Source organism: Anguilla anguilla, chromosome 7 (assembly GCF_013347855.1).
Source record: "Anguilla anguilla isolate fAngAng1 chromosome 7, fAngAng1.pri, whole genome shotgun sequence".
NCBI lineage: Eukaryota > Metazoa > Chordata > Actinopteri > Anguilliformes > Anguillidae > Anguilla > Anguilla anguilla.
Genome location: NC_049207.1, coordinates 53047229 through 53073291, shown reverse-complemented (window position 1 = coordinate 53073291; position 26063 = coordinate 53047229). Strand labels below are relative to the sequence as shown.

At 48.0% G+C, this 26063-nt stretch overlaps 1 protein-coding gene across 1 annotated transcript in view; it reads right to left on the bottom strand.

The window, feature by feature from the left end:
* Positions 1–26063, bottom strand: part of LOC118232172 (protocadherin Fat 1-like) — a 60982-nt gene that overhangs the window by 10647 nt on the left and 24272 nt on the right. The window contains 17 exon segments of the mRNA XM_035426855.1: positions 1100–1297; positions 1510–1653; positions 1865–2002; positions 2336–2550; positions 2693–2867; positions 2869–3083; positions 6025–6258; positions 6766–6919; positions 7204–7400; positions 8421–12494; positions 13376–13586; positions 14577–14852; positions 18434–18573; positions 18871–18939; positions 19375–19585; positions 19783–20145; positions 22632–22693. Of these exon segments, the coding sequence (XP_035282746.1) occupies positions 1100–1297; positions 1510–1653; positions 1865–2002; positions 2336–2550; positions 2693–2867; positions 2869–3083; positions 6025–6258; positions 6766–6919; positions 7204–7400; positions 8421–12494; positions 13376–13586; positions 14577–14852; positions 18434–18573; positions 18871–18939; positions 19375–19585; positions 19783–20145; positions 22632–22693 (7076 nt within the window).

Below are 26063 nucleotides of genomic sequence, written 5' to 3'. Positions count from 1 at the left end.
CAATATTTCATTTGAGTTCGGCGATCTGCGGCGTATGAAAAAGTGATGGGTTTCTTTTGTTGGGGGAAAAATCTAATTCTGAGAAACTCGGTGCGTGAAATCCACTCAAAATCAATGGCTGCTGGTGACTGCTTCCAAAAAGAAGCGGGGGAGTGGGGGGTGGGGGGGGGGGGTCTGGGGGGGGCATAGACGGTGGTGTCACGCGCCACGCAGTCTTGCTTTTAAATCAAAACTCCAGTCCAGTAAACTCGCTGTTGAAAACATCGGTGAGTTCACAATTTGGTATCAAGAATCGTAATGTTGCATAGCGCTCCAATTGGAAGCGGTGACTCATGCCACATCGGCTAAAATCTGCTAGAACCAATCACATCGCAGGAAACCAATCCCACACACCGAGGTCAAGACTAGCGATCACCACCACTACTTCTTATTCTAGAATCATATTTTAACTCCAGGCCTAGGTCACATAACTAATACTTCAGAAATACTTTTCAAAAATACTTTAAAAAACTGTTAGCAGGCCGGGGAAAGAGAACTCTGGGTAAACACATTGTCTAGACGAACTTTAGTCACTTCTTTATGCATTTGATTTTTTGTGAGATAAATATTTAGGTCTGAGTGAAGAGTCATAAACGTTTCAGCGACAGGAAATGCAGATCATGGACGAGGTCTTTAACTGGAAACGGAAAAGGCCATTGATCCCGCACTTGTAAGTCTGGCCAAAATAATAGTAATTAATCCCCGCCATTATCTCGCAACTAGAAATCGTTTCACCTCCACAAGCACACTGAACAAGTGCTTAACAGTCAGACAACCAAGCCTGTAATTGAACCCACCAGACACCAGAGGCAAGGGCACATCCGTTAAACAGATGAAGCATATCCAAATAACCCCCCCCCCCCCCGAAACCCCCCCCACCCCCACCCCCCAGTCTCACTCCCTGATTAGTTTCCTTTGTGGTACACAATATCACCCATTGCAAAAGCCTACTAAATACTACATAAAATAAAAGACACATGTATATCTTCATATGTACTGTATAATGTGTACTATGTAGGATGATTTTGAGGCATTATTCCGTGACAGACCCCCGCCCCACCTCCACCCGCAGCGAGTAGTGCTCCGTCCTCTTCCGGTCGAGCCGCGCCGCGGTGAGCAGCGCCCCCTCCTGGTCGATCTGGAAGGCGTTTCCCTCGTTGCCCCCGACGATGGTGAAGGAGAAAGGGGGCCCGTTGTGGGAGGCGTCCCTGTCCGTCACGGCGAGCTGGAGCACGACGGTCCCCACAGGGCGGGTCTCCTGGGCCAATGAGAAATGAGGGGGGGGGGGCAAGGGGGGGGGGGGGGTGACGACATTGCACAACCCGTCAGCAACTCCGCACACAGCCGCCTTGCTCAGCATTCAGTAATGGAGAAACCGCTCATCCATTAGGAATTCATCAGGAGGCGGAGCGTGGAGGCTGTGAACTGAACTCCGCCCTCCTCCGAGCCGGTCGCCTGTCACTCCCTCACCTGGACGACGAGGCTGTAGTTGGCCTGGGAGAAGACCGGGCGATTATCGTTCACGTCGGACACGTCGATGTTGACGGTGGCGCTGCTGGATTTGGGAGGGCTTCCGCTGTCCGAGGCCTGCACGGTCAGGGTGTACCCCGATATCTAATTCAAACAGCGGGGAGGATAGAGAAGAAGAGACTCCTGAACCTCATCTGCACCTTTCACGAGAAATTTAACACAGCGGCGTAGAAACGCAGCTTCCATTTTAGCCCTCTTCCAACGATCATCCAAGCCGCGATTAAACCATCTCAGAAGAACAGAAGGCTACCGCCATTTTTGTTTCACGGGGGGAAAAAAATGCAAAAAAACGTACCTTCTCTCTGTCTAGTTGCCGAGCGACCTTGACCTCGCCTTTGACCGCGTCGATGGTGAAGGGGCCGCCCTGGTTGCCGCCGACGATGGAGTAACGGACACGGTTGCCGGGCGACCCGTCGGCGTCCTCGGCCACGACCTGACGAGACGACGGATTTTACGATCGGCCCGGCGGACGTCACAAACGCTCGCTTCAATCACAAACACCCCTCAAAAATCGGTAAACACGCTCCGGGACCCGCGGGGAAATTTGGCAGATTGAGAACAGTTTCCGCAGACAGGTATTAACACGCAGTCTTTAGTTCCGCCGCGGCTGGATCAGGAACAGCTCGGGTGACAAACGCTCTCCAACAGGAGACAATCAATTTACATCTTTTACACCTACGCCTCCATCATGGCTAATTGTGAAGCTGTGCGGGCTCTGATTAGTCCTCATTGACATCGGCAATATCAGGTAATTAGAAACACTCACAGCGACGACGGTCTTCCCCGGATCGCAGTCTTCCCCGACGACGGCAGAGTATGCGGACTGGCTGAACGCGGGACTGTTGTCGTTGACGTCGGTCACGTTGATGGTGACCGTGGCCGCGTCGCTGAGGGACGGCGTGCGTGCGTCCGTGGCCTCCACGGTCAGATAGTACTCCCGCGTGCTTTCGTAATCCAGACTCCCGATCACAAAGATGTCGCCTGCACAGTCGGAGAGACAGACAAGGCCAATTCAGCGGCGGCTCAGAACACAGTGGGGGAAACCGCCGACCCTCGTGGCGTAGACACATGACGGAGACACGCCGCTGTGGTCAGGTCACCGCGGCCGGACATCGAGACTCACCCGTGCGCGAGTCGACGCTGAAGGCCCCGCCCTCGTTGCCGGCGACGACGGTGTAGGAGACCTCGGCCTCTGGCTGGGCGTCCCTGGCGACGGCGAAGACGCGCAGCACCAGGGTCCCCGCCGCCGCGTCCTCGGGCACCGCGGCGGCGTACTCCCGCCGCTCGAACGCCGGGGGGGGCGTCGCCCACGTCCAGCACGGACACCGCCACCGCGCAGGCCGAGGACAGCCTGCGGGGGGCGCCCTGGTCCACGGCCTGGGCCCGGAGCGTGAAGGCGGCTCGCGCCCGCCGGTCCAGCGGCTTCTCCAGGCTGATGATCCCCGACCGCTCGTCGATGGAGAACTGTCCGTCCGCCGAGTCCACAAACGAGTACAGGATATCGCCGTTCGAACCTGGGGAGGGGGGGAGGGAGGGAGGGAGGGGGGGGGGGGGGCAGACCAAGAAGAAAGCGTATCAAACAGCCGTGATAAATTTTCACCGCCCCTGCACTGCGCAACATAAACGAGACAGAGACAGATTGTCCTAATTGTTTTAATGTGGTTTTTTTTTTTGCAGACGCTGCCATTTGTAATCTGTCATTAGAGTCACATTCATAAAGTAACAGATCTCCTTCAAACTCCCGTTGTACCGCGGCAGCCAGAGAGAGAGAGGAATGCATTTTTTTTATTGCCAGTCTGTTGTCCGGATCAATTATATCTGACCAAATTACTCTGTCGAAATTGCTTAATGACCACCGAGGGAAGTGAGCCAAATCATTTAGCAATCTTTATTGCCATCAGCAAACATTCATAAACAAACCCCGTTGACTTTAATTCTTAGCAGCACCCGCATTGGTGTGCATGTTCGGAGGGGGAACGCGTCTGGCTGAGATTATCAAGACGTCCGCTCGGGTGCGATTAGGAGGGTCTGTCTGTTTGCTTTCCGTGATTAGCGGTACTCAATGGTGTTTTTGCGATCGGGGCGATGTTCTCGACGACGGCAAACTATGCAAAGATAGCGCACAGGGAGGACGTGGAATGTTCCTCCGCAGCTTCCGTCCCACGCAGAAAGCACACGTGCGAGTCGACAGATAAGCTCCAGGACTCCTGAAAGGGGCTCGAAGAACGCCATAAAATGTTACGCGAGAAACGAAGGCGCGCGTCTGTGGAGAAAAGGCACTCGTTCTCAGCGTCCGGCCGAACGAGCATAAAGGCGAGCATTAATGCATTTTGCATGAGGGCACGTCGGAGAAAGGGTTGACCTGAAACGAACAGTGCGAAGACCCCCCCCCCCCTCTGGGGCCCGGCACAGAGACGCGGAGTCTACTCCGGTTGTTTTGGAAGGACGGCCCCAACCGGCTCCGCAGACGTTTCGCACACAACGCGAGAACAGCTGCGCTACTGTGTCCGCCGGTCCGGTCGATATCCAGGCGTCAGGATCGTCAAACCGACGTCAGTCCGTATACGCCGTCGGCGCGGTAACAGCGGCGGAACGGTTTCGCGCACGTTTGACAACGTTCTGCTTTCTCCGTCACGTTTCACTTTAGCGACTTCGTCTGAACGTTTAGGGTGGAACAGCAGTGGAACATATAGGCCTCACAAGACCTGGGGTGGCTGGTAAGCTACAAACAGGATAGAGAGAACCAGCTTTCCCCTCGAAAAGCATCCTGAGCTTGTTGATTAATGATTTAGCGTGATTAACTTTAAGCTTATTAAAATTAATCTTTAATAAGCAAGGATCGCCCGTTACCTGCCAACTCATTTTTTTACATGACTGCATCTAATGTGGTAGCTCCGCCTCGACACACTCCAAATAATTTGAGTCAAAAACAAACAAAATAAATAAACAAACTTTCATTAAAACCTATCACTGGCGTCTTATCTATTAAACTGTTCAGTGAAACCCAATCTAATTGCACCACACTAGACAGAACTAAGTAAACTGTATTTAAATTAAAATCCTTGTTGAACAAGGCTACGGACCGTTCTCAGATTAAAGGTTAACTCTCTCTGTTCTGTCTCCCTGGGTACCACTGCATAAAGACCCACTTCATCAAATAACACACGATAATGAGGCTTCATATTCTTAACAAAATGTAAGACACAGCACACCGGTTCTTAGAATATATCCCCATAAGGTCTAATCTAATTTTCAGATACTCTTGCATTTGAATGCGTTAAATATTTATATTCCATTTACCAGAAAACACCAGTCTACACAGACCATTTAAAGAAAACGAGGATTTGCAACCATATTACATACTAACCAGCCCTGCAGGAGCCCCACAGTGATTTAGAAACCTTAACGCTGAAGGAGAGGAACGCTGCAGGAAAGTTATTTTCTGGCTGTTTGGAGCTCTCAGAATTTTTTTTTCAGTCGGCTGTTTGCGATCTCGGGAGCGTGTAATGAATCGCAATTCTTTTTGTTTTTCTGTTTCCACACTTTTTTTTTTTTTTTTTTAGCTGACGCTGTCATTTAATTGGATTTCGGGTTTTCAGTTGTACACATTCACTGTTTCTCAATTAAAAAGAGATTACCTTTTTTAAAGTGTTTAAAGTAAGAAAAGGCATCAGTGAGAAATACTTTAAGGCGGTCTGTCATCAAAAAAAGGTTTGCGTTGCGTCTGCACTGGTGCAGCTGCCGATGTTCTCTGATTATGAACTCAGAATTCATAAAAGGGGATTCAGAGAGAACCGACTTTGAACACCGTGTTCCACTTTGTGCTGTCTGGCTCACGCACCCCAACATATCTGAGGATATTATAAATAACGATAACACCGCGTAACCTTTCACAAAAGCATTTATGAGATGACATTATTAAGAATATCTAAAAAAAAACAAAAACCGAGCACATCAGGGACAAAAAGTTCAGAAGCCATCGAACGTGACTGGAAAATGAATTAACAGGCAACAGCTGTGGATGCAAAATGTATTAGCGTCATGGTATGGAACTGGCAATCATAACAGCTCATCAGGATGGTGATTATATAGCAAGCCTGGATTGACCAAATGGCCCTTTCTCATATGTTCTAGACTTACGCTTACTGTGTGAAATGGACTGGAAATGTGTTCATGGCTATGGATAACTGTCACATAATGAGTATTGTACCTTATCGGACCGGTGTTTTGTAGCAGTTCCAATGACCTTCAGTATGCAGATATTGCACATAAAAATGTCTGCCAAATAAATGAAATGCAATGTAATGCTCCTCAATTCTTAAGAGGTTGAGTCAGAAATTTTAATTAACATTTTGCTATGATTCATAACGGTGTGGACAGGATCGTTTCCCTACAGAACCAACAGAACAATCCGGTCCAACGTAACGTCACCCCCCCCCCCACCCCACTGCTTACCCAAATCGGCGTCGCTGGCCTGCAGCCGAGCTACGAAGGTGTGAACCTCGGTGTTCTGGAAGACGGAGACGGCGAAGGTTTCGGACGCAAACCGCGGCGCGTTGTCGTTGGCGTCGCCCACGGCGATCCTGACGCGGGACTCGCAGTGGCGCCCGCCCCCGTCCAGCGCTCGCGCCCGCAGCTCGTACGCGTCCCGCTCCTCCCGGTCCAGCGGCAGGAGCGTTCTCAGCTCGCCTTGCGTAAGCACAGACCAATCAGAGCGCAGAATAAAACACGCAGAGCAAGCAGCCAGGCCGACCTTCCGCCCAGGAGCCCGTGATGCTTCGTTTCATTAGAAGACGACTTTGCTTATTTAAATTCTATAATAAACAAGCCACACTGGAGAGAGAGATACAGCACTTAATCAGTTCCCTCACTTAATACTAATGATTCCTGTCACTCAAAGCACAAATAGTTTGCACAGCACTGGTGCGATTACACCCACATCGCATTTTTCCCGCTAGATTTAATTTATTAACAGCTCGTCCGGCAGGCTCATGTTTGGACAAACACAATTAAGCATTGCTAACTTAATTGGGTTTGTAATATTAGGGACAAACATGCCAGTAAAATAAGCATTTTGATTTAGCATTTTGTTTTTTTACATTAATTCATAATTTAAATGCATTTGCATATTTACCTTTCACATTAAGTCACCGTAACCTTTGCGAGCAGCCATATGCACAGCATTAAGCCACTTACCTGTATGGGAGTCGAGGCTGAACAGTTCCGCTCCTGCACCAGAGAGCTTGTAAGAGATTTCCGCATTGGAACGTATGTCCGCATCAGTGGCCGAGATTTCCAAGATCAGCTGTCCAGGGGGGGCATCCTCGGGTACGGTTTCAGCGTAGAGGGTCTGCAAAGGAGGGTGGTCACATCGCCACAAAAAAATTGTACACAGTCACAGAGCCTAGCACATTCTGTAGAAATGCAGGGGACGCAAAGCATTATGGAATACATTATTGACTCGCCAGCAATGCGCTTTATTAATGCACTGAAGCATTCCACTGACCTTCCTCTTCACCTCCCCCCCCAATAGTCTTTTTTTTGTGTTTTTTTTTATGCTCCAGAATTGAATATGCATGGATGTGTTGTGATTGGCAGAACGCCGCGGGTAGCGTGACATTTTGGGAAACGCACCTTCCCGCAAACGGGGCTGTTGTCGTTCGCGTCCAGGACCTTCACCTCCACGGCGCCCCTGGCCACAAAGGTTCCGTCGGTGGCCGTGATATTTAGGAGATAATTGTCCCTCTCCTCCCGGTCCAGGGGCTTCCTCACTGAGACCTTCCAGTCTTTCTGTACGTGCTCAATGCCAAACTGTCCCAGTGGGTCCCCGTCTGCAAAAAAAAAAATAAAATAAAAAATTCAGCGGGAGGGTGACATTTCAAGCTAATGAACAATAACGGAAGTTTTAGAGGAAAAAGCTTGAACAGAGGAGCCGGCAGGGGGGAGGGGGAGGGAGGGGGAGAGAGGGGGGGGAGGAACACCTCAGTAAACTGAAAGTCGGAGAGCTGCAGGAACACACTCGGTAGCGTGCAGCGACTGAACAGTGAGCACAGAGGAACCGGGCTGCCGCGGCAACAGAAAAAGCCTGTAAGTCCCTTCCATTTCCTGCCTGTTCCACGGAGCACAAAGCAGCCCCCTCAACTACAGGGCTATTTTCCCGCTCTCAGTTCCAAAAAAAAAGCCACATTTATTCTTTATCGAGGACTCAGCTTTCTGTAGGTGCTCTGGCTCACTATCGAACGACCGAAGCAAGTACGGAAAAGAAAAACTAAATAAAATCTGCAATGGGCATCAAACAAAGCAATTCTCTCATTTCCAAGACTCCCAGATATTGTGAGTGCAGTGGCTCACGCCACCAGCTGAATGGGTAATACGATTACGGGATTGAACAGTTTTTCACAATTCGATGCACCTGACATTCTGGGTCTTACAGTATAGTGTTATTAGAGACATCTGAGCAGCAGGATAAAATATTTAGTAAAACTATAAGGATGCTGTTTGTTCTATGTGCCATGTACAGAATCAGCACTTAAAAAAAATAAGCTCACTAATTTAGCATATCTCCTGATAATAAATCTGACATTGTTATTCACACAAGTTAATTAGCCCTAGTAGTCAAGTCTCCCTGGTCAATTTAACACGGGGATAATTATGCATTTTCCTTTTTCCTCAGTGACCTAATTACAAAATGCATGATTTCCCAATGCCAAATGTTTACAGTTTAAAAAGTTTCATGACAGTATATATAAAGTTAAATATATATTATATATATATTAAATATAAGTGCAGTAAAAGCATTCCCAGATACGCTTCATTTTTTTTCAAAATGGCGATCGGAGCTGAAAGCTGACCTGTGATGTAGTAGCTGACTTGTCTGTTGACTTCGTCGGAGTCGGCGTCCGTGGTGCTGAGGACGGCGACCACCCCGCTGGGGAGAGGGTCGTCCTCGCTCACCGTCCCCCTGTAGAGTTCGGCCGTGAAGCGCGGCGGGCAGTCGTTCGCGTCCGCCACCGCGACCCGCACCGTCGCGGAGGCCGACAGCCGCCCCTTCTCCCCCAGGTCGGTGGCGACCACGCCCACGGCGTACGCGGCCCGCGTCTCACGGTCCAGCGGCCTCAGCGTCGTGACCCGGCCCGTTTCGCCGTCGACGGCGAAGAGCTCGGCGACGTCCTCGGCCTCCTGGTTCTGATCGAGGCTGTACGAGACCTGGCCGTTGCTGCCGGCGTCGAGGTCGACGGCTTTCACCGGGATCACCAAAGTCCCCTCCGGCAGGTTCTCAGCGACAAAGGCCTCGTACGGGTCGGACTCAAACTGAGGCCTGTTGTCGTTGACGTCCTTTATCAGGACGTTTATATCCATGGCGGTTGTGATGTCATCTCCTTCGTAGCTTATTTGGGCCAGCAGCGTCAGCTGGTACCATTTGGTTGTCTCATAGTCAAGTCCTTTCTCCAGTTTTAGCGTCCCCGTGTCTCTGTCAATGACAAACACCTCATCCCGGTTGCCCTCCAGAGTATTTCCCTTGACAAGAGAATAAACCACAGCGTGCTCGCTCTCAGCCTGAATAACACCTATCTCTGATCCAATAGGGAGATCTTCAGCAACCGTAAACCTGTAATGTGGTTCCACAAACTTTAGCATAGGCACTTCGGGGGGTAGTACTTTAACAGAAACAGACACAACAGAGTGCCTAGCTGGATTTCCAGCATCTTTGGCCCTCACATAGAAAACACACAGGTCATTTTCCAGGCCAGTTAGGCTTTCTTTAGTTATGACCACGCCACTGAATGGGTGTATTTCAAAGTTTTCCTCAACGTTGTCACCATCGTCTGCCTGGATGGAGTAGGTAATGTCAGCGTTCGATCCTTCGTCCATGTCCGTGGCTGTAATTTTGACGACTATGGTTCCCCGCGGGACGTCCGATGCCACGCTCGCCCTGTATTCAGCTACCAGGAACTCTGGAGCGTTGTCGTTGACATCAGTCAAGACCACACTGACGGTGCAAAAGGCAACCTTTCCACCGCCATCTTTGGCCATCAAGCTTATGGGAATAATTTTCTCGGTAGGCCTTTCCCGATCGACTCTCTCCACAGTGAAAATCTGCCCCGCTTCATTAACGGAAAACTTCTCTTTGGCGAAGCCGCTGACGATGTAGTACGCCACTCGGCCGAAAGTTCCGGCATCCTCGTCCGTGGCTTTGATTTCTGCGACCAGCGTGCCCGCGGGCGCGCTCTCGGAAAGCTCGACCGCGTAGTCCGTCTGAGGGAAGGCGGGGCCGTGGGAGTTTGCGCCGACGACCCTGAGCCTGACGGCGGCCGAGCTCCGGAAGACTCCGTCGGACACGGAGACGTTCAGGTTGTACAGCGGCAGCATCGGCGTTCTGCGGTGGGTCGAAACGGTAATCAGCCCGCTCTTGCCGTCGATGGCGAAGTTCCCGTCCTTGTTTCCGGAGAGCAGGGAGTACTCCAGTTTGCCGGCGTCCGAGCTGTCCGCGTCGGAGGCCTGCACGCGCGTGACGAAGTGCCCGTCTGGGGCGAGCTCGCTGACGCTGGCCTCGTACGCGCGGTGAGTGAAGACCGGCGCGTTGTCGTTCAGGTCGGCCACGTCGATCAGCACGGCCGCGTCGCCGGACAGGGCGGGAACGCCGTCGTCGACGGCTCTCACCGCCAGCCTGTGCCGCGTCGTTTCCTCGCGGTCCAACGCGCAGGCCGTCCAGATGACCCCGCTGTCGCGATCGATGCCGAAGCAGTCGAAATTCTCACCGCCGTCTTCGACGAGCTGATAGAAGAGCACTCCGTTGCCGCCGGAATCAGCGTCGGCGGCTGTTACCCGCAGCACCGACGTGCCGATCACAGAGGCTTCGGACAGACTGGCAGCGTAGACCTCCGCTCCAAACACCGGGGGGTTGTCGTTGACATCCTCCAGTATGATGTCCACAAACACCTCGGCGTGCGCGCCCGTCAGCAAGTCCGTCGCTCTCACGCTCAGCTTATAGGCAGGATGGGTCTCGTAGTCCAGCGGCTGAACGACATGCAGGACCCCTGTGCTGAAGTCGATGGAAAACTGCCGGAACGGGTCCCCTTCGCTAATGCTGTACCCTACGTGAGGACCCTCGGAGCCACTGGCTTGGACATGCACCACTGGAGCACGTAACTGTACGTTCTCTGGGATTTCAATGCTATAAAACGGCTTTTCGAACACCGGCACGGCCTTGTCCACCACGGCGACCTTCACTTCCACCGTAGACGAAAGAGACGGTTCTCCGCCGTCTTCGGCCTCTACGGTAATCACAAACTCGGAGCTCGGCACATTCTGCTCGAATGGTTTTTTTAGATAAATTTCACCCGATGAGCTTATATTAAAATACTCGTGGTGATCCCGCAAGCTGTAGTGTACCTCGCCGTTAGTGCCGGTATCTCTATCCACAGCGGTAACCTGTCTGATGACATGACCCACCGCGGCCTCCCTCTGCACCTGAGACACCGGATAGGGCAGGTTAACAAACACGGGCCCGTTGTCATTCACGTCCTCCACGGTCACTTTCACCAAGACGTGAGCGAACCCGGACGACTGCTGTTCCTTCGCCGCTTCCACGACTACGTCAAACTCGTCCTGCTCCTCGCGATCGAAGGGCAGGCCCGTGGTGGACAGCACCCCCGAAGTGCGCCCGATCGCAAACCTCCGGTCCGGATTCAGAATGGCGTAAAACAGGGGTTCGTTGATGGGGCTCCCCAGAACGGCGACGACGGCGAGCGTTCTCTTTTCGGACGAGTGTTCCGGAACGCGGGCGGCGTACGAGTCCTGGGTGAACCTCACGGTGCCGTTTTTGTTCTCCCTCACGGTAATCCTCACCGTCGCAGTGCCGACGAACCGCCCATCGGAGGCCCTGACGGTCAGCTCATACCCGCCCCGCAGCTGCGTGGCGTTCTCCACCAAGATGGCGCCCGAGACGGGATCCATCCGAAACCTGCCTCCCTCGTTGCCCTTTGAAATGGAGAAAAGCAGCTTAGAATGTCCGTCGCTGTCCGCGTCTGTGGCATTTACCGTAATTACTTTGACCCCTCGGTACGTGGGCGCCAGGATCGATGCCTCGTACAGGTCCTGGCCGAACCGCGGGGGGCAGTCGTTAACGTCCAGAACCCGGACCGTGACGTTGGCGGCCGTCTCGGCAAACAGGCTCGGCGTTCCCAAATCGTGGACCTGCACGGCGAACCGGAAACTGTTCCTCTGTTCATAATCCAGGCCGGCGACTGTCCGAACGGCTCCGGTGCCGGAATCGACCGCAAAGTACCGGCGGGCGGACGGCTCGACGATTTCGTAAACCAGCCGGGCGTTCAGATCTTGGTCGGCGTCCGAGGCCCGTACGACCAGCGGGGTTTGGTCCCGAGTCAAAACCACGCTGTTCGGAGGAGCCGATTCGCTGACCACGCCCGCGAACTCCGCCTGGGCGAAGACGGGGGCGTTGTCGTTCTCGTCCACCAGGCGCACGAGGAGCGTGGCGTTGCTCGCCATCCCCGCCATGTCGGTGCCCTGCACGGTCAGCCTGTACTGAGGCCGAGTCTCGTAGTCCAGGGCCCCTCGAGTCACGACCACGCCGGAGGCGGGGTTGATGTCGAAAGCGCCGTTCGCGTTCCCCTCTCTGATTTGGTAGGAGACGGACGACCGGCTGGCGGCGGTGACCACGCTCACGAAGCTACCCGTGGCCGCCGCCTCGCTGACCTCAGCCCAGAGCTCGCGCTCGGCGAACTCGGGCCTGGCGTTATCGGAGACGGCGACGGCGACGCGGGCCGTCGTCAGGGCGCTGAGGGGGGGCAGGCCTTTATCCGATGCCTTCACGACCAGCTCGAACTCGCTGTCACCATCCAGCTCCTTCGCCACAGTCACGGTGCCCAAAACGGGATCGATGGCGAAGGAATTCCCCACATTTCCTGCACAAAACAAAAGGACAGGGGAAACAATGCATCACCACATTAGGGCAAACATTGATTCTCATCCATCTGGAAAATTATGAGAATAAGAGCTCTAGCATTAGCAAAAATGAGAGGTCTAGCATTAGCAAAAGTGTAGATCATTTATGTCTCATTATGCTTACCAATTAAAACAAAAAAATGAAATCATGGTGAGGTAAAGTCAAAACAGTAAAAAGTAGCAGGATTATAAGTTTTCAAAGGGGCATTATACATTACGATTTTTGGTCCACTATAAGTGCTCAAACCCTCTCTTTTCTCTCTTTTCTCTCAGAGTTAAAGATACCCCTTTTAGAGTCACTGTTTCAATTAGCTGAGACCTTTCAAATAGCTTAGACACGCACTTTCCAGGAAGACAGCATCCTCCCACAAGTCTCTTATTAAAGTCTCTTACAAAACACAAAATGGCGGTGAAAAGACCAATTAAATCCTACAAACAACTAAGTGGGTAAAAGGCCCAGTCTCGCTGCCCGCTCTGGCTCAGGTCACATCTTCACAACCCTGTCAAACATGCCATTTCCTAGCAACAGGCAGCAGTGTCAAGTGGGCTGAATTCACTGGTGCCCCCAAGGGCTTTGCTATGCGAGCAGCAGTGTAGTATAATGGGTAAGGAACTGGGCTTGTAACCTGCAGGTCATAGGTTGGAATCCCCTGCAGTTGTACCATCGAGCAAGGTATTCAACCTGCATTTCTTCAGTATATATCCAGCTGTATAATGCAAGCAATGCTATGTAAATGCTATGTAAAAAAAAAAAAAAAAATTGTGTAAGTCGCTCTGGATAAGAGCGTCCGCCAAATGCCTAAATGTAATGTAAGGTGATGCGTGGGCGAGAGGACAGTACCGGACTCTATGGTGTAGAGTATCTCGGCGTTGTGGCCCTTGTCTTTGTCGCGAGCGGTGACCTGGAGCACGAGCGAGCCCGGCGCGGCGGACGCCGGCACGCGCGCGGAGTAGGACGCGCTGGTGAAGCGCGGCACGTTGTCGTTAGCGTCCCCCACATTGACGATCACCCTCGCCAGGTTGCGCTTCACGGGAACGTCCTGATCGCGCACCTGAAAAAAACAAAAAACGAAAAAAAAAAAAGTGTTGTACAAGAAAAAAATTTTTCAAGAAGGGTTTACACCGCTCTCCGCATCTCGGTAAATATGACACAATCTTGAAAAGAAGCAAAGAAGGAGTAGAAAAAAGAAAACATATTTCCCTCCCCATCCGTCACCGTCAGCTGTCACTGCCCAGGACAGATACAGTAAATCAACAGAGAGCGCAACGCAGGAGGAGCACAGTCAGATGTGAACAGCATGGCAGCTGTTGGATCTTAAACAAGAGGATCAAAACGCTCACGGAACCGTAGCAGCTCAATGAGATCTACAGCTGCTGAATGAGGTGTGGTTTGCTAGGTATGGAGAGACAGTAGATCTCCAGGAACGGGGTTGGACAGACCAGGGTTAGGTGATGCATTTGGGTACCATGAGTGAGAGTGTGCCTGCGTACACACGAAACACACCTCATACACCAGCTAGAGTTTTCACTGAGCAGCTAATCAGTAGAGTCAAGTGTGCCAAATTATGGTTGGATTGAAAATCTACAGGACAGTAGATCACCAGGAACAGGGTTGGGCAGCCCTGCTCTAGCTGCTGAATGAGGTGTGCTCCATTAGGGTTGGAGTGACAGCAGACCTCCAGGAACAGGGTTGGGTAGCCCAGCTGAATGAGGTGTGCTCTGTCAGGGTTGGAGTGGCAGTAGATCTGGGCAGCCCTGCTCTAGCTGCTGAATGAGGCGTGCTCTGTCAGGGTTGGAGTGACAGTAGATCTGGGCAGCCCTGCTCTAGCTGCTGAATGAGGTGTGCTCTGTCAGAGTTGGAGTGGCAGTAGATCTGGGCAGCCCTGCTCTAGCTGCTGAATGAGGCGTGCTCTGTCAGGGTTGGAGTGGCAGTAGATCTGGGCAGCCCTGCTCTAGCTGCTGAATGAGCCGTGCTCTGTCAGGGTTGGAGTGACAGTAGATCTGGGCAGCCCTGGGTCATGTGACGCGGCGTCTGCGTTTACCATGACGGTGAGCGTGTGGCGCCGCATGGTCTCGTGGTCCAGGCTCTCGGCGGTGTAGAGCCGGCCCGTCCCCGGGTCCAGCCGGAACTTGCGCAGGCTGAACGGGTCGGTGCTGCTCAGCAGCGTGTACGCCATCTTGTCCTTCTCGTCCCCGTCGCTGGCGTCGAGCCGCAGGATCTCCGTTCCGGGTGGCGTGTCCTCCGGGACGCTGATCTGGTACTTGGGCTGGGAGAACAGCGGCCGGTGGTTGTTCGTATCGATTACTCGGACGGACACCTTAAGCGACAAAGACAGGGAAGCGGAGGCTTATTTTTGATTCGGCGCCAAGGCGGCCCCCGCCGCGCGTCTCTCACACAATTCGGCGATGTTCATCACATATATTGGCAGTGAAGTGTGAGCCCCTTAAGGGAGAGAGATGGAGAAAGAAATAGAGAGAGAGAGAGAGATAGAGGAATGGAACCTGCTCCTCCTAAATAAATGCTGCCTTTAAAACGGTCCCACGACAAGGGGCTGCGTTTTTGGTATCTGTGGGGCGCCACCAGGGTCGGAGGCGCCCACACACCACAGTGCTGCCCCCCGGAGGCCGATCCTGTAACGACACCATCCGGTCGTCAGGGGGGCGATTCGGTCTTTTCGAACACGCCATCGCGAGCGTTCTCATACTGCAATGGCACGGCACGTCAACCCCCGTTCACATCAAGCCACGCACCCTCAGGCAGGGGACCTGCATATTGAAACAGGAGTCGCTCACAGCGACGGTCTCCGGGCAACGGTCCTGAGAGTAGTCTTAGCATGCGCCCGCATAGAAGAGTTGTCTGTCACTGCTCTTTAAAAAAAAAAAAAAAATCACCTTTTTGAGTTTTATTGGACAGGACGGTGCAGAGACAGGAAGAATGGGGAGCGAGAGAGAGAGAGAGAGGTGGAGACGCACGACAAGGGTCGCACGGCCGGGTTCGAACCGCCGACATCGGAGCTCGTAATGAGCATGTGGACAGTGCTCTACAGGCTACGCCATTATACCCCCCCCCCTTAATACGAATGGGGGGGGTTCACAGTAATGGAAAGACCCCAACTGACCAGCGATGCTCCCGCTGAGCTTTAACATTTTATGACCCACAGAAATAAAAGGTTTCTCAAGATCTTCTCTTTCTATTTTTTATTTTTTGCAATGCAAAATATTTATAGGCATTCCTACATTTCTGTCAAAAGTATCTGTCAAGGAAAATCTGACAAAAGTAGAATGTTAGACAGAAGGAACAACTAAATGTATTCAGACTTCTGCAGTGAAGGAAACAAAAAAATAAAACTTGTTTCACCAACCATCTTGAAGTCTAACACAAAAATGCGTTTCATAACACTTAAGCTACAACAGATATTACATTTCAGGTATAAAACTGATCTTGATTAAGCATTTCAATACCCACATGTTGTAGAATTAGTAAAAAAAAATTTTAAAAAGGATATTTCTGCTGCTAATTATCAAGGCTGAAGGACCATCAGTCATTCACCATTTACCATGTATGTGAGGGCTACCTAGTTTGTTTTTAACATTTTATAAAGCTTTCTCCATCCATCCATCCATCCATCCATCCATTATCTATACCCGCTTATTCCTGGTTAGGGTCATGAGAGGCCTATCCCAGCATGCATTGGGCGAGAGGCAGGAATACACCCTGGATAGTTCACTTGTGCATCGCAGAGCACACACACCATTCACTCACACACTCATACCTAGGGGCAATTTGGACTCTCCAGTTAACCTAATCTGCATGTCTTTAGTCTGTGGGAGGAAACCACATTACCAGATGGAAACCCACACGGACAAGAGGAGAACAAGCAAATCACCACAGAGCAAGGCCCCCATACCGCTCATCTGGCTCGTGTAAGCTTATTATTCTCAGCTCAGTGAGAGAAAGAGAAAGTTCCTTTCGGATCAGAGTACATTTTTGCTACGCGAAGGAATAAATAAAACATAAATCATTATGCAAAATGCCTCGGCAACCAACGCTGAAATGCTACGACCTTTAACTAATGCCTCTGTTCAAAGAGCGCAAGCAAGTTATGTCCCACCATAGGCAGTACATGAGCGTGCGTGCTGCGTGTTCATCTATGGGTATATGCTACAACTCAATAGGTCACTGTCAGTCATTTTGAAAAAAATATTATACAAATCCTCAAAGCGATATCTGCAATAAAGGTCACAGATTTACACAGTTGTTTGGTGGGCTTTGCATCTCCCACAAACAAAGGCAAATCTTCATATAAATTGAAAAAGGAAAGAAAAGATCTTAATGATATTTGTGCAGCACGTACATGTGCATTGAAAGATGTGTCCAGCGATGGAGCATCCAGTAAGCTAAAGGTTCTGCTTTTCAGAAAAATAAAATAAAAAAATTTAAATCACAGCCTCTGACAGCTAAATTGAGCCGTCAGCATTTGGCCTGACAGCGCGGCTTGAACTACAGAAAGAAAGCTCATTCTTTCATCCCGTCTGAAACGGATTATCTTGTGAAACTTGCGAGATGCCAGCTCTACACCAGCTCTTACACGTTCCGTAAAGTTCATATTGCCGAGCTCCTCTTTCATCTGAAACCAATGGTTCAGAGCTTGTGAAATCGAGGCTTTTTTTTCCCCCCACCCCCATAACTGGCCTCTTCTGGCCTGAGCTAAATGCCTGCAGCACAAATCCATCTGGTGACACAGCAACTCAATCAGACTTTAAAGAGTTTGCATTCCAGTCAAGTCCCACAGGGGAAAAGGGGGGAAAAAAACCAAACTTGTTTATATGAGTCCACTACTTTAATACGTGATAGACAGACGCTCCAATCGAAAGCGAAATAACTCAGGACATGTCGTCGTGTGCGCGCTGCAGCAATGACAGAATTAATCTGATGGAAACGAGGCCCCACAGAAGCCATCAATGTAATTAGCACTGACTCAAAAATACATAGCATTGCTGAACCGTGTGCACCCTGACTAACTGAATTAAAGCACCCTTTTGTACGCGGTTCCTCGAGAGAGAAAGACAGGGGGGAAAAAACTGTCAGTTATTTCCAATTTGTGTTAGATCATGTCCATTTAGGGCTTGTATTCATCATCATTATCAGCGAGACTTACTGCAGACCAGCTGCCCAAAAGGGAAGGGGCCTTAAATCTTTGAAGAGTAGGTTTTTTGGAATGTTTTTTTTTTTCCTTCAACGTTTTAAGTCTCTAGTCTCTAATTTTAAGTGCTCTAGAACTCACTCCATTGCTTTCAGTTACCGGAAGTGATTGCATCAGCATTAGAATGTAATGTCAGGCAAATACTATATCTGTATGTTTTATGACTGTTGGTGATATGAGTGTGAGACCACGTGGGGTAACACAGGGTCAGTCAAACCCAGTTCACTTTGGGGGCTTGAAGGCTTTGTAGTTTACACATCAATATGCTGCACTTGAGCATAAAATAAATTTCAAAACAAGTTTGATTCAGCAAATCATTGTTGACATTCCGCTGACAGGGATGTACACATGAAAAATAACAAAATAAATAAATGTCAGCAAAGTAAAGAAAGGATGTCCAAATAATTCCAGTGTGAGCTGTCTTTCCAAGGGTTTATTTTTGACTGCTAAGGTAGGGCAACAGTCACGAAGCCTCGTGACGCTCGTTAGATATCTTCCTGTCATAAGGTGTTCGCGCGGTGCTGCCAAACAGTCAAAACTTTTCTTTCCTTTTTTTTTTTTAAACTTCTTAAACAACACTCTCGCGGCAAATCTACCGTAGATTGCCATAATGAGACCGTCCTCTGACGGGTGCGAACGCGAAAGTTCTGCGACAAACTCCACTCCGTATAAATATTAATTAGCGATTCAATTACCTGGGTGCTGACAGAGTTTGTCCCATCTGTTGCCTCCACTGTCAGGTTGTAATTTGATTTCTGTTCTGCATCGAGGGGTCTGGCCACAATGATCGTTCCGCTGCCCTTGTCCACATCAAAACGGCTGTCAAAATTACCACCTGTTTTTTTTAAACACAAGGGGTATATTGACACAGCTGGGATACTTCAACACCTATACATTAAATATGCCCCGCATGCACACACACACACACACACACACACACACACACACAGACACACACATCCACGCGCGCGAAAATGCACTCTCTGTCAAAAATGCAAAAACAAATTGAGCACAAACCAGATCAAACATGGACACTATGGCACCTTCGGACAAGCAAAACACACTGACACCCACATCACAGCACAGATCGCTGAACACACCAGGAGGTAAATTATCAGATCCCAGCAGATACCTTCTGCTGTACAGTTCAGGTCACAAGCCATCTGAACGATGTGAAACATTTCTTTAGCCTGCGTGTCTCCTTGCAAAATAAAAAAAAATAAAAAAAGTAAAATAGAAAAGCAACGTGGAAAAGCGAAGAAACAGAAAAGAGAGAAAGTTGTTAGTCGGAGACTGGTTAGGAAGAAAGCAGCAGAGAGCAGACAAGACATATTCATATTCATATTCCAAGACAATGTGATAAATGTATGCTATAGAATACCACACCCACCAGCCAAATGCTCATAAATTTTATATGTGGCTGTCTACTCTATCAGGCACTTCGGCAGGTAACCACCCAGCACTTGAAGGTCAAATTCTATTCTTAATAAGTTGTTATGTACTTAATAACATAATTACTTGTTATAACTACGCTATAACATTGTTATAACTATGCTATAACACCAGCCACTGTGGTCAGTGGATGAAAAAGTTAGTGTCCTGCCTTACACGCCACCCTACAGGTGTCCTTGCCCACCTGTGATCTCGAACCAGACGGGCGTGTCCGTCGGCTCGGTGGTGACGACCCCCACCATGTGCGACACGGGGTCGCTCTCCATGACGGAGAAGCTGAAGGACGACTCGTCGAAGTTCAGCGGCCTGGCGGACGGCGTCGGCCGCGGGATCCACTCGATGTGAAGCCGGCAGGAGGCGGACTTCTGAGGGTAGCCGTTGTCCACGGCTTTTATCTACGACAGCGCGGTAGGATTACACAAAGAGCGGGAAAAAAAAAAAAACGACAGAAAGATCCAGGTCTACGTGCATTTTTTTAAGACTACACATTTAAGATTGTCGCTATATATGGGTACTACTACCAGAAATGTATTGTCAATATGCTCCCTTATTTACATAAGGGTTAAGACTTTTAAAAAAACCTATAACCTACCGACAGAATGTCATACTCTCCAGCAGAGGAGAACTTATTGGTAGACACCAGCCCCGTCTCGGGTTCGATGAGGAACTTTCCGCGCTCGTCCCCTGCCTCCAGGCTGTAGGATATTTCGGCGTTGGGACCCTTGTCCCGGTCCGAGGCCACGACCCTGTACACGGGCCCTCTCGCGGCGGCGCCGGCCGCCGTCCCGCCCTCCCCCTCTCGCTCGCCCTCCCGCTCGCCCCCGCCTCTCTCCGGGAGCTTGATTTTGTAGACCTTCTCCAGGAACCGAGGCTCGTTGTCGTTCTCGTCCAGCACCGCGACGATCACTCGCACCGCGGCGGACTTCGGGGGGACGCCGTCGTCCGTCACCGTGATCTGCGGACGGAAAAAAAAACACCGCGGAGGAAAATGAAGAGAGAAGAGCAGAAAAACGATAAGAAGCTCAAACACGCATTCGCATTGTAGCTGCCACTCAAGGGGCTCAGAGGGTACGGCGTGCTGCCTGGGTAAACAGTCCCCCTCTCCTTCTTAATGATGAAAACTCTCAGTGGGCCCGCCGGTAAATACATCTACTCAGAAAAAAACAAACAAATACCAGAGTTTGCACGAGGCACGAAAATGCCAAGTGATATTGCGTGATAATCCGTAGAATTATTCATTACTGAAAATGAAACGTAACACACAGAACATGCATTCTAGCAATCAGCGCTGCAGAAATTAAATACAAAGGGCCAAATATCATAAGAAAACGAAAATTCTACAAACGCTCACGTAAAATATGCACCATGAAACGACGGGGGCCTTTAAAATGCTGAGCACGTTTACACAATGTTCAGGACATTTATTATATACTCCAAGGCCAGAAAGTAAGGCATATGAAGTGTGTGCAGGGACTAACCATTTAGTAAAATGAGTAAATGAGTACACGATGTCATATATTTAAATGGGGATATTTGACAAAAAAAAAAGAAGAAGCTGACAGCTGTTTCAGCCACCTCAGGCCTAAGCCCATAGATTATAATTTTAGCTCTGGCTCAGCTGCTTTAGTATCTGTTGTGCATTTGCCTCAGCGGTAGGAAATCTGGCACTTGCCTGTCAGGGCTGTGATTCAGAGGAACACCTCAGATCACCTGGTGTGCCGGGGTGACTAAGTGCCGAGGATTGCGCCTTTCCCGAAATATTTAGACTTTTTAAAATTGTGGATCCCTGTTCGGTGTTGGGTCTCGGGAGACTCAAATGACCTCCAATCAGGAGCAACAAAAGACACTCGCCCGGCAGCAAGTAATGAGGCCCACGCTGTCTTGTCGAAGAGCAATGACACCAAGTAAGCGGAAAATAAACAATAACAAAATAGACAAATTCTGAAATGTGGGGTAGTCCACGAGGCCCATGTCTGCACAGGGGCCGACTCTCGACCCATACACAAACCCCCATGGGGTGGGTGGGGTGGGGGGGGCGGGTTCAGTTCTCCACCGTGGAATTTTTTGCTACCGTGATCCCATATACTATCAGCAATCCTCTCTGCTCCCCCCCCCCCTCCCCGTCTGAACACACTGTGTATGTGTGTGTGTGTGTGTGTGTGTGTGTTGGGGGGGAGCAATCAGTGGGAAGTGGATGAGTGTTTATTTGATCGCCCCAGCAGACAGCAGCAGTGCCGTGACAAACAAGCGCGGTGACTGCAGAGAAATAGCCGAGCAGCGTGAGATCAAAACGGCTCCTGACCTTGCAGGCCCTGGAGTCACTGTCTCCGCCTTCATAACCGTATTACAGGGCAGAGCCACTGACCACCGGGCGGCACCTCACGGCTCAGAAACCGTGGCCGAGTCCTGAGGTGCTGACACAGTATAACCTCCGATTTTAAAAGAAAGACAGACAAAAAAAAACAGAAAGCAAAGAATGTGGTGTGTAGGCTTTACAGAACCTACATGTCTATTATCAGTGTTTAACAGTCTGATGGAGAACTGAGGCAGTAAAGCATGAAATTACCTGCGGCCGGAGCACATGCCAGCCCTGCCCCGTGGTCTTATTAGGAGCGAGGCCTGGCCAGATCGAGAGGCAGATCTATTTTTTTTTTTTTTACGGTTTTAATCCCACAGTAGAAGAGCAGCCTGTCGCTGCTGAGCGTCGTCCAGGACGCTCCAAACACGACACTCGCACGCCAGCCCTTTCAGAAACCGGGCCTCGGAGGTGAAACAAGATCCTCGCAGGCTCTAGTGAGGCAGCGAGCTGGGCCAGAGGAGGCTCTAAGTGCCCCCTACATCAGCTAAGAGCCTCGCACCGGACTCCCGCTGGTAATGACCAACCCGAAGAGTTCTACAGTCTCCACGGTTACCATTCGGCCAGAACAAAGAACGGGAACCCTTTTTTTTTTTACTCTGCCCATAGGTGGAAATACGGACTGAATTTTTTTTTTCTTTGTTTGCAACTAACAGGACAGCACATCTAATGCACGGGGGTGCTCTATAATGCATGACAGCATGCTAACCTCACGCTCAAAGTACAGACTTTCAAACACAGGGAACCCCGACAGGATGCCAGCCATGTTCAATGCATACAGCCGACACAGCGGTCACAAATGGAAGTGGATTATTAACACTTCAGTCTGCAGAGTGTTCGCAGTACATTGGTTTACCCCTGAATTAAAACGGCTCATTAGTACAGCTACTGTTGCACATAAAAGGACATTTCATCTTTGGAATCTGAATAAGTAAGCATCTCCAAATCTACTGGTTGCATTTTTTACAGCAGAGCTTGCGGCCAAACTCTAGTCTATCACAGGTAAACAGCCAATTGTAGGAAACAAAATTAATATTTATATGAATATTAATATTCAATATATCATATTTAAAGAGTGTGTCTACCTCCAGAATATGTTCCTCCTGCTGTTCTCTGTCCAGTCTTCTTGAAGTAGTTGTGACCAAACCTGTCAATAAACACAAACACAAAAAATCTGAAACATAATAAATGTATATGGTAAGTGTGTGCAAACAAGCTATTCCATATATGTGAGCAGTTTTCAGGTACATGTAATGTTTCTGCTTTGGTAATTATTTAAAGAACATTTGTCTACAGAACATGAAGTGCAGTGGCATCAACCCAAAGAGAATGTACACTATAGACAGATTGTCTTCTCTTATGGTATTCATTAATTTCTGTACTAAGTAAAACTCTACACTAATATAAATATCTTTAAAATTGTGGAAAAAACTAAGTCAAGACTGTGAATTCCATAGTACAAATGCTAAAAAACATATTTGAGGCCTTAAAAAAAAAATGTTTTCCCTGAAAAAATATGTATATATTCCATATCATGTTATGGCCATAGGTACCTATACTAGTATATACAAAATTTTTGGCTCGTCCAAAATCAAAAAAGAACCAGTGTCCTAACCTTTCTTTAACCTGCTGAACACAGCCGTAAACTTGCCTCGACACTCAGACTTATCGTTTTCATAACCCTAACCCTAAGTTGAGCCCTAAAACGTAATTGAAGCCATAGGAACTTTTGAAAACATGTGATTACTCATTTAAAATTGTGGAAAAACTAAGTCAAGACTGCGAATTCCATAGTACAAATGCTAAAAAATATATTTGAGGCCTTAAAAAAAATGTTTTCCCTGAAAAAATATGTATATATTCCATATCTTGTTATGGTCATAGGTACCTATACTAGTATATACAAAATTTTTGGCTCGTCCAAAATCAAAAAAGAACCAATGTCCTAACCTTTCTTTAACCTGCTGAACACAGCCGTAAACTTGCCTCGACCCTCAGACTTATCGTTTTCATAACCCTAACCCTAAGTTGAGCCCTAAAACGTAATTGAAGCCATAGGAACTTTTGAAAACATGTGATTACTCATTTAAACTTGTGGAAAAACTAAGTCAAGACTGTGAATTCCATAGTACAAATGCTAAAATATATATTTGAGGCCTTAAAAAGAAAAATGTTTTCCCTGAAAAAATATGTATATATTCCATATCTTGATATGGTCATAGGTACCTATACTAGTATATACAAAATTTTTGGCTCGTCCAAAATCAAAAAAGAACCAATGTCCTAACCTTTCTTTAACCTGCTGAACACAGCCGTAAACTTGCCTCGACCCTCAGACTTATCGTTTTCATAACCCTAACCCTAAGTTGAGCCCTAAAACGTAATTGAAGCCATAGGAACTTTTGAAAACATGTGATTACTCATTTAAAATTGTGGAAAAACTAAGTCAAGACTGTGAATTCCATAGTACAAATGCTAAAAAACATATTTGAGGCCTTAAAAAAAAAATGTTTTCCCTGAAAAAATATGTATATATTCCATATCATGTTATGGCCATAGGTACCTATACTAGTATATACAAAATTTTTGGCTCGTCCAAAATCAAAAAAGAACCAATGTCCTAACCTTTCTTTAACCTGCTGAACACAGCCGTAAACTTGCCTCGACCCTCAGACTTATCGTTTTCATAACCCTAACCCTAAGTTGAGCCCTAAAACGTAATTGAAGCCATAGGAACTTTTGAAAACATGTGATTACTCATTTAAAATTGTGGAAAAACTAAGTCAAGACTGTGAATTCCATAGTACAAATGCTAAAAAACATATTTGAGGCCTTAAAAAAAAAATGTTTTCCCTGAAAAAATATGTATATATTCCATATCATGTTATGGCCATAGGTACCTATACTAGTATATACAAAATTTTTGGCTCGTCCAAAATCAAAAAAGAACCAATGTCCTAACCTTTCTTTAACCTGCTGAACACAGCCGTAAACTTGCCTCGACCCTCAGACTTATCGTTTTCATAACCCTAACCCTAAGTTGAGCCCTAAAACGTAATTGAAGCCATAGGAACTTTTGAAAACATGTGATTACTCATTTAAAATTGTGGAAAAACTAAGTCAAGACTGTGAATTCCATAGTACAAATGCTAAAAAACATATTTGAGGCCTTAAAAAAAAAATGTTTTCCCTGAAAAAATATGTATATATTCCATATCATGTTATGGCCATAGGTACCTATACTAGTATATACAAAATTTTTGGCTCGTCCAAAATCAAAAAAGAACCAATGTCCTAACCTTTCTTTAACCTGCTGAACACAGCCGTAAACTTGCCTCGACCCTCAGACTTATCGTTTTCATAACCCTAACCCTAAGTTGAGCCCTAAAACGTAATTGAAGCCATAGGAACTTTTGAAAACATGTGATTACTCATTTAAAATTGTGGAAAAACTAAGTCAAGACTGTGAATTCCATAGTACAAATGCTAAAAAACATATTTGAGGCCTTAAAAAAAAAATGTTTTCCCTGAAAAAATATGTATATATTCCATATCATGTTATGGCCATAGGTACCTATACTAGTATATACAAAATTTTTGGCTCGTCCAAAATCAAAAAAGAACCAATGTCCTAACCTTTCTTTAACCTGCTGAACACAGCCGTAAACTTGCCTCGACCCTCAGACTTATCGTTTTCATAACCCTAACCCTAAGTTGAGCCCTAAAACGTAATTGAAGCCATAGGAACTTTTGAAAACATGTGATTACTCATTTAAAATTGTGGAAAAACTAAGTCAAGACTGTGAATTCCATAGTACAAATGCTAAAAAACATATTTGAGGCCTTAAAAAAAAAATGTTTTCCCTGAAAAAATATGTATATATTCCATATCATGTTATGGCCATAGGGACCTATACTAGTATATACAAAATTTTTGGCTCGTCCAAAATCAAAAAAGAACCAATGTCCTAACCTTTCTTTAACCTGCTGAACACAGCCGTAAACTTGCCTCGACCCTCAGACTTATCGTTTTCATAACCCTAACCCTAAGTTGAGCCCTAAAACGTAATTGAAGCCATAGGAACTTTTGAAAACATGTGATTACTCATTTAAAATTGTGGAAAAACTAAGTCAAGACTGTGAATTCCATAGTACAAAAGCTAAAAAATATATTTGAGGCCTTAAAAAGAAAAATGTTTTCCCTGAAAAAATATGAATATATTCCATATCTTGTTATGGTCATAGGGACCTATACTAGTATATACAAAATTTTTGGCTCGTCCAAAATCAAAAAAGAACCAATGTCCTAACCTTTCTTTAACCTGCTGAACACAGCCGTAAACTTGCCTCGACCCTCAGACTTATCGTTTTCATAACCCTAACCCTAAGTTGAGCCCTAAAACGTAATTGAAGCCATAGGAACTTTTGAAAACATGTGATTACTCATTTAAAATTGTGGAAAAACTAAGTCAAGACTGTGAATTCCATAGTACAAATGCTAAAAAACATATTTGAGG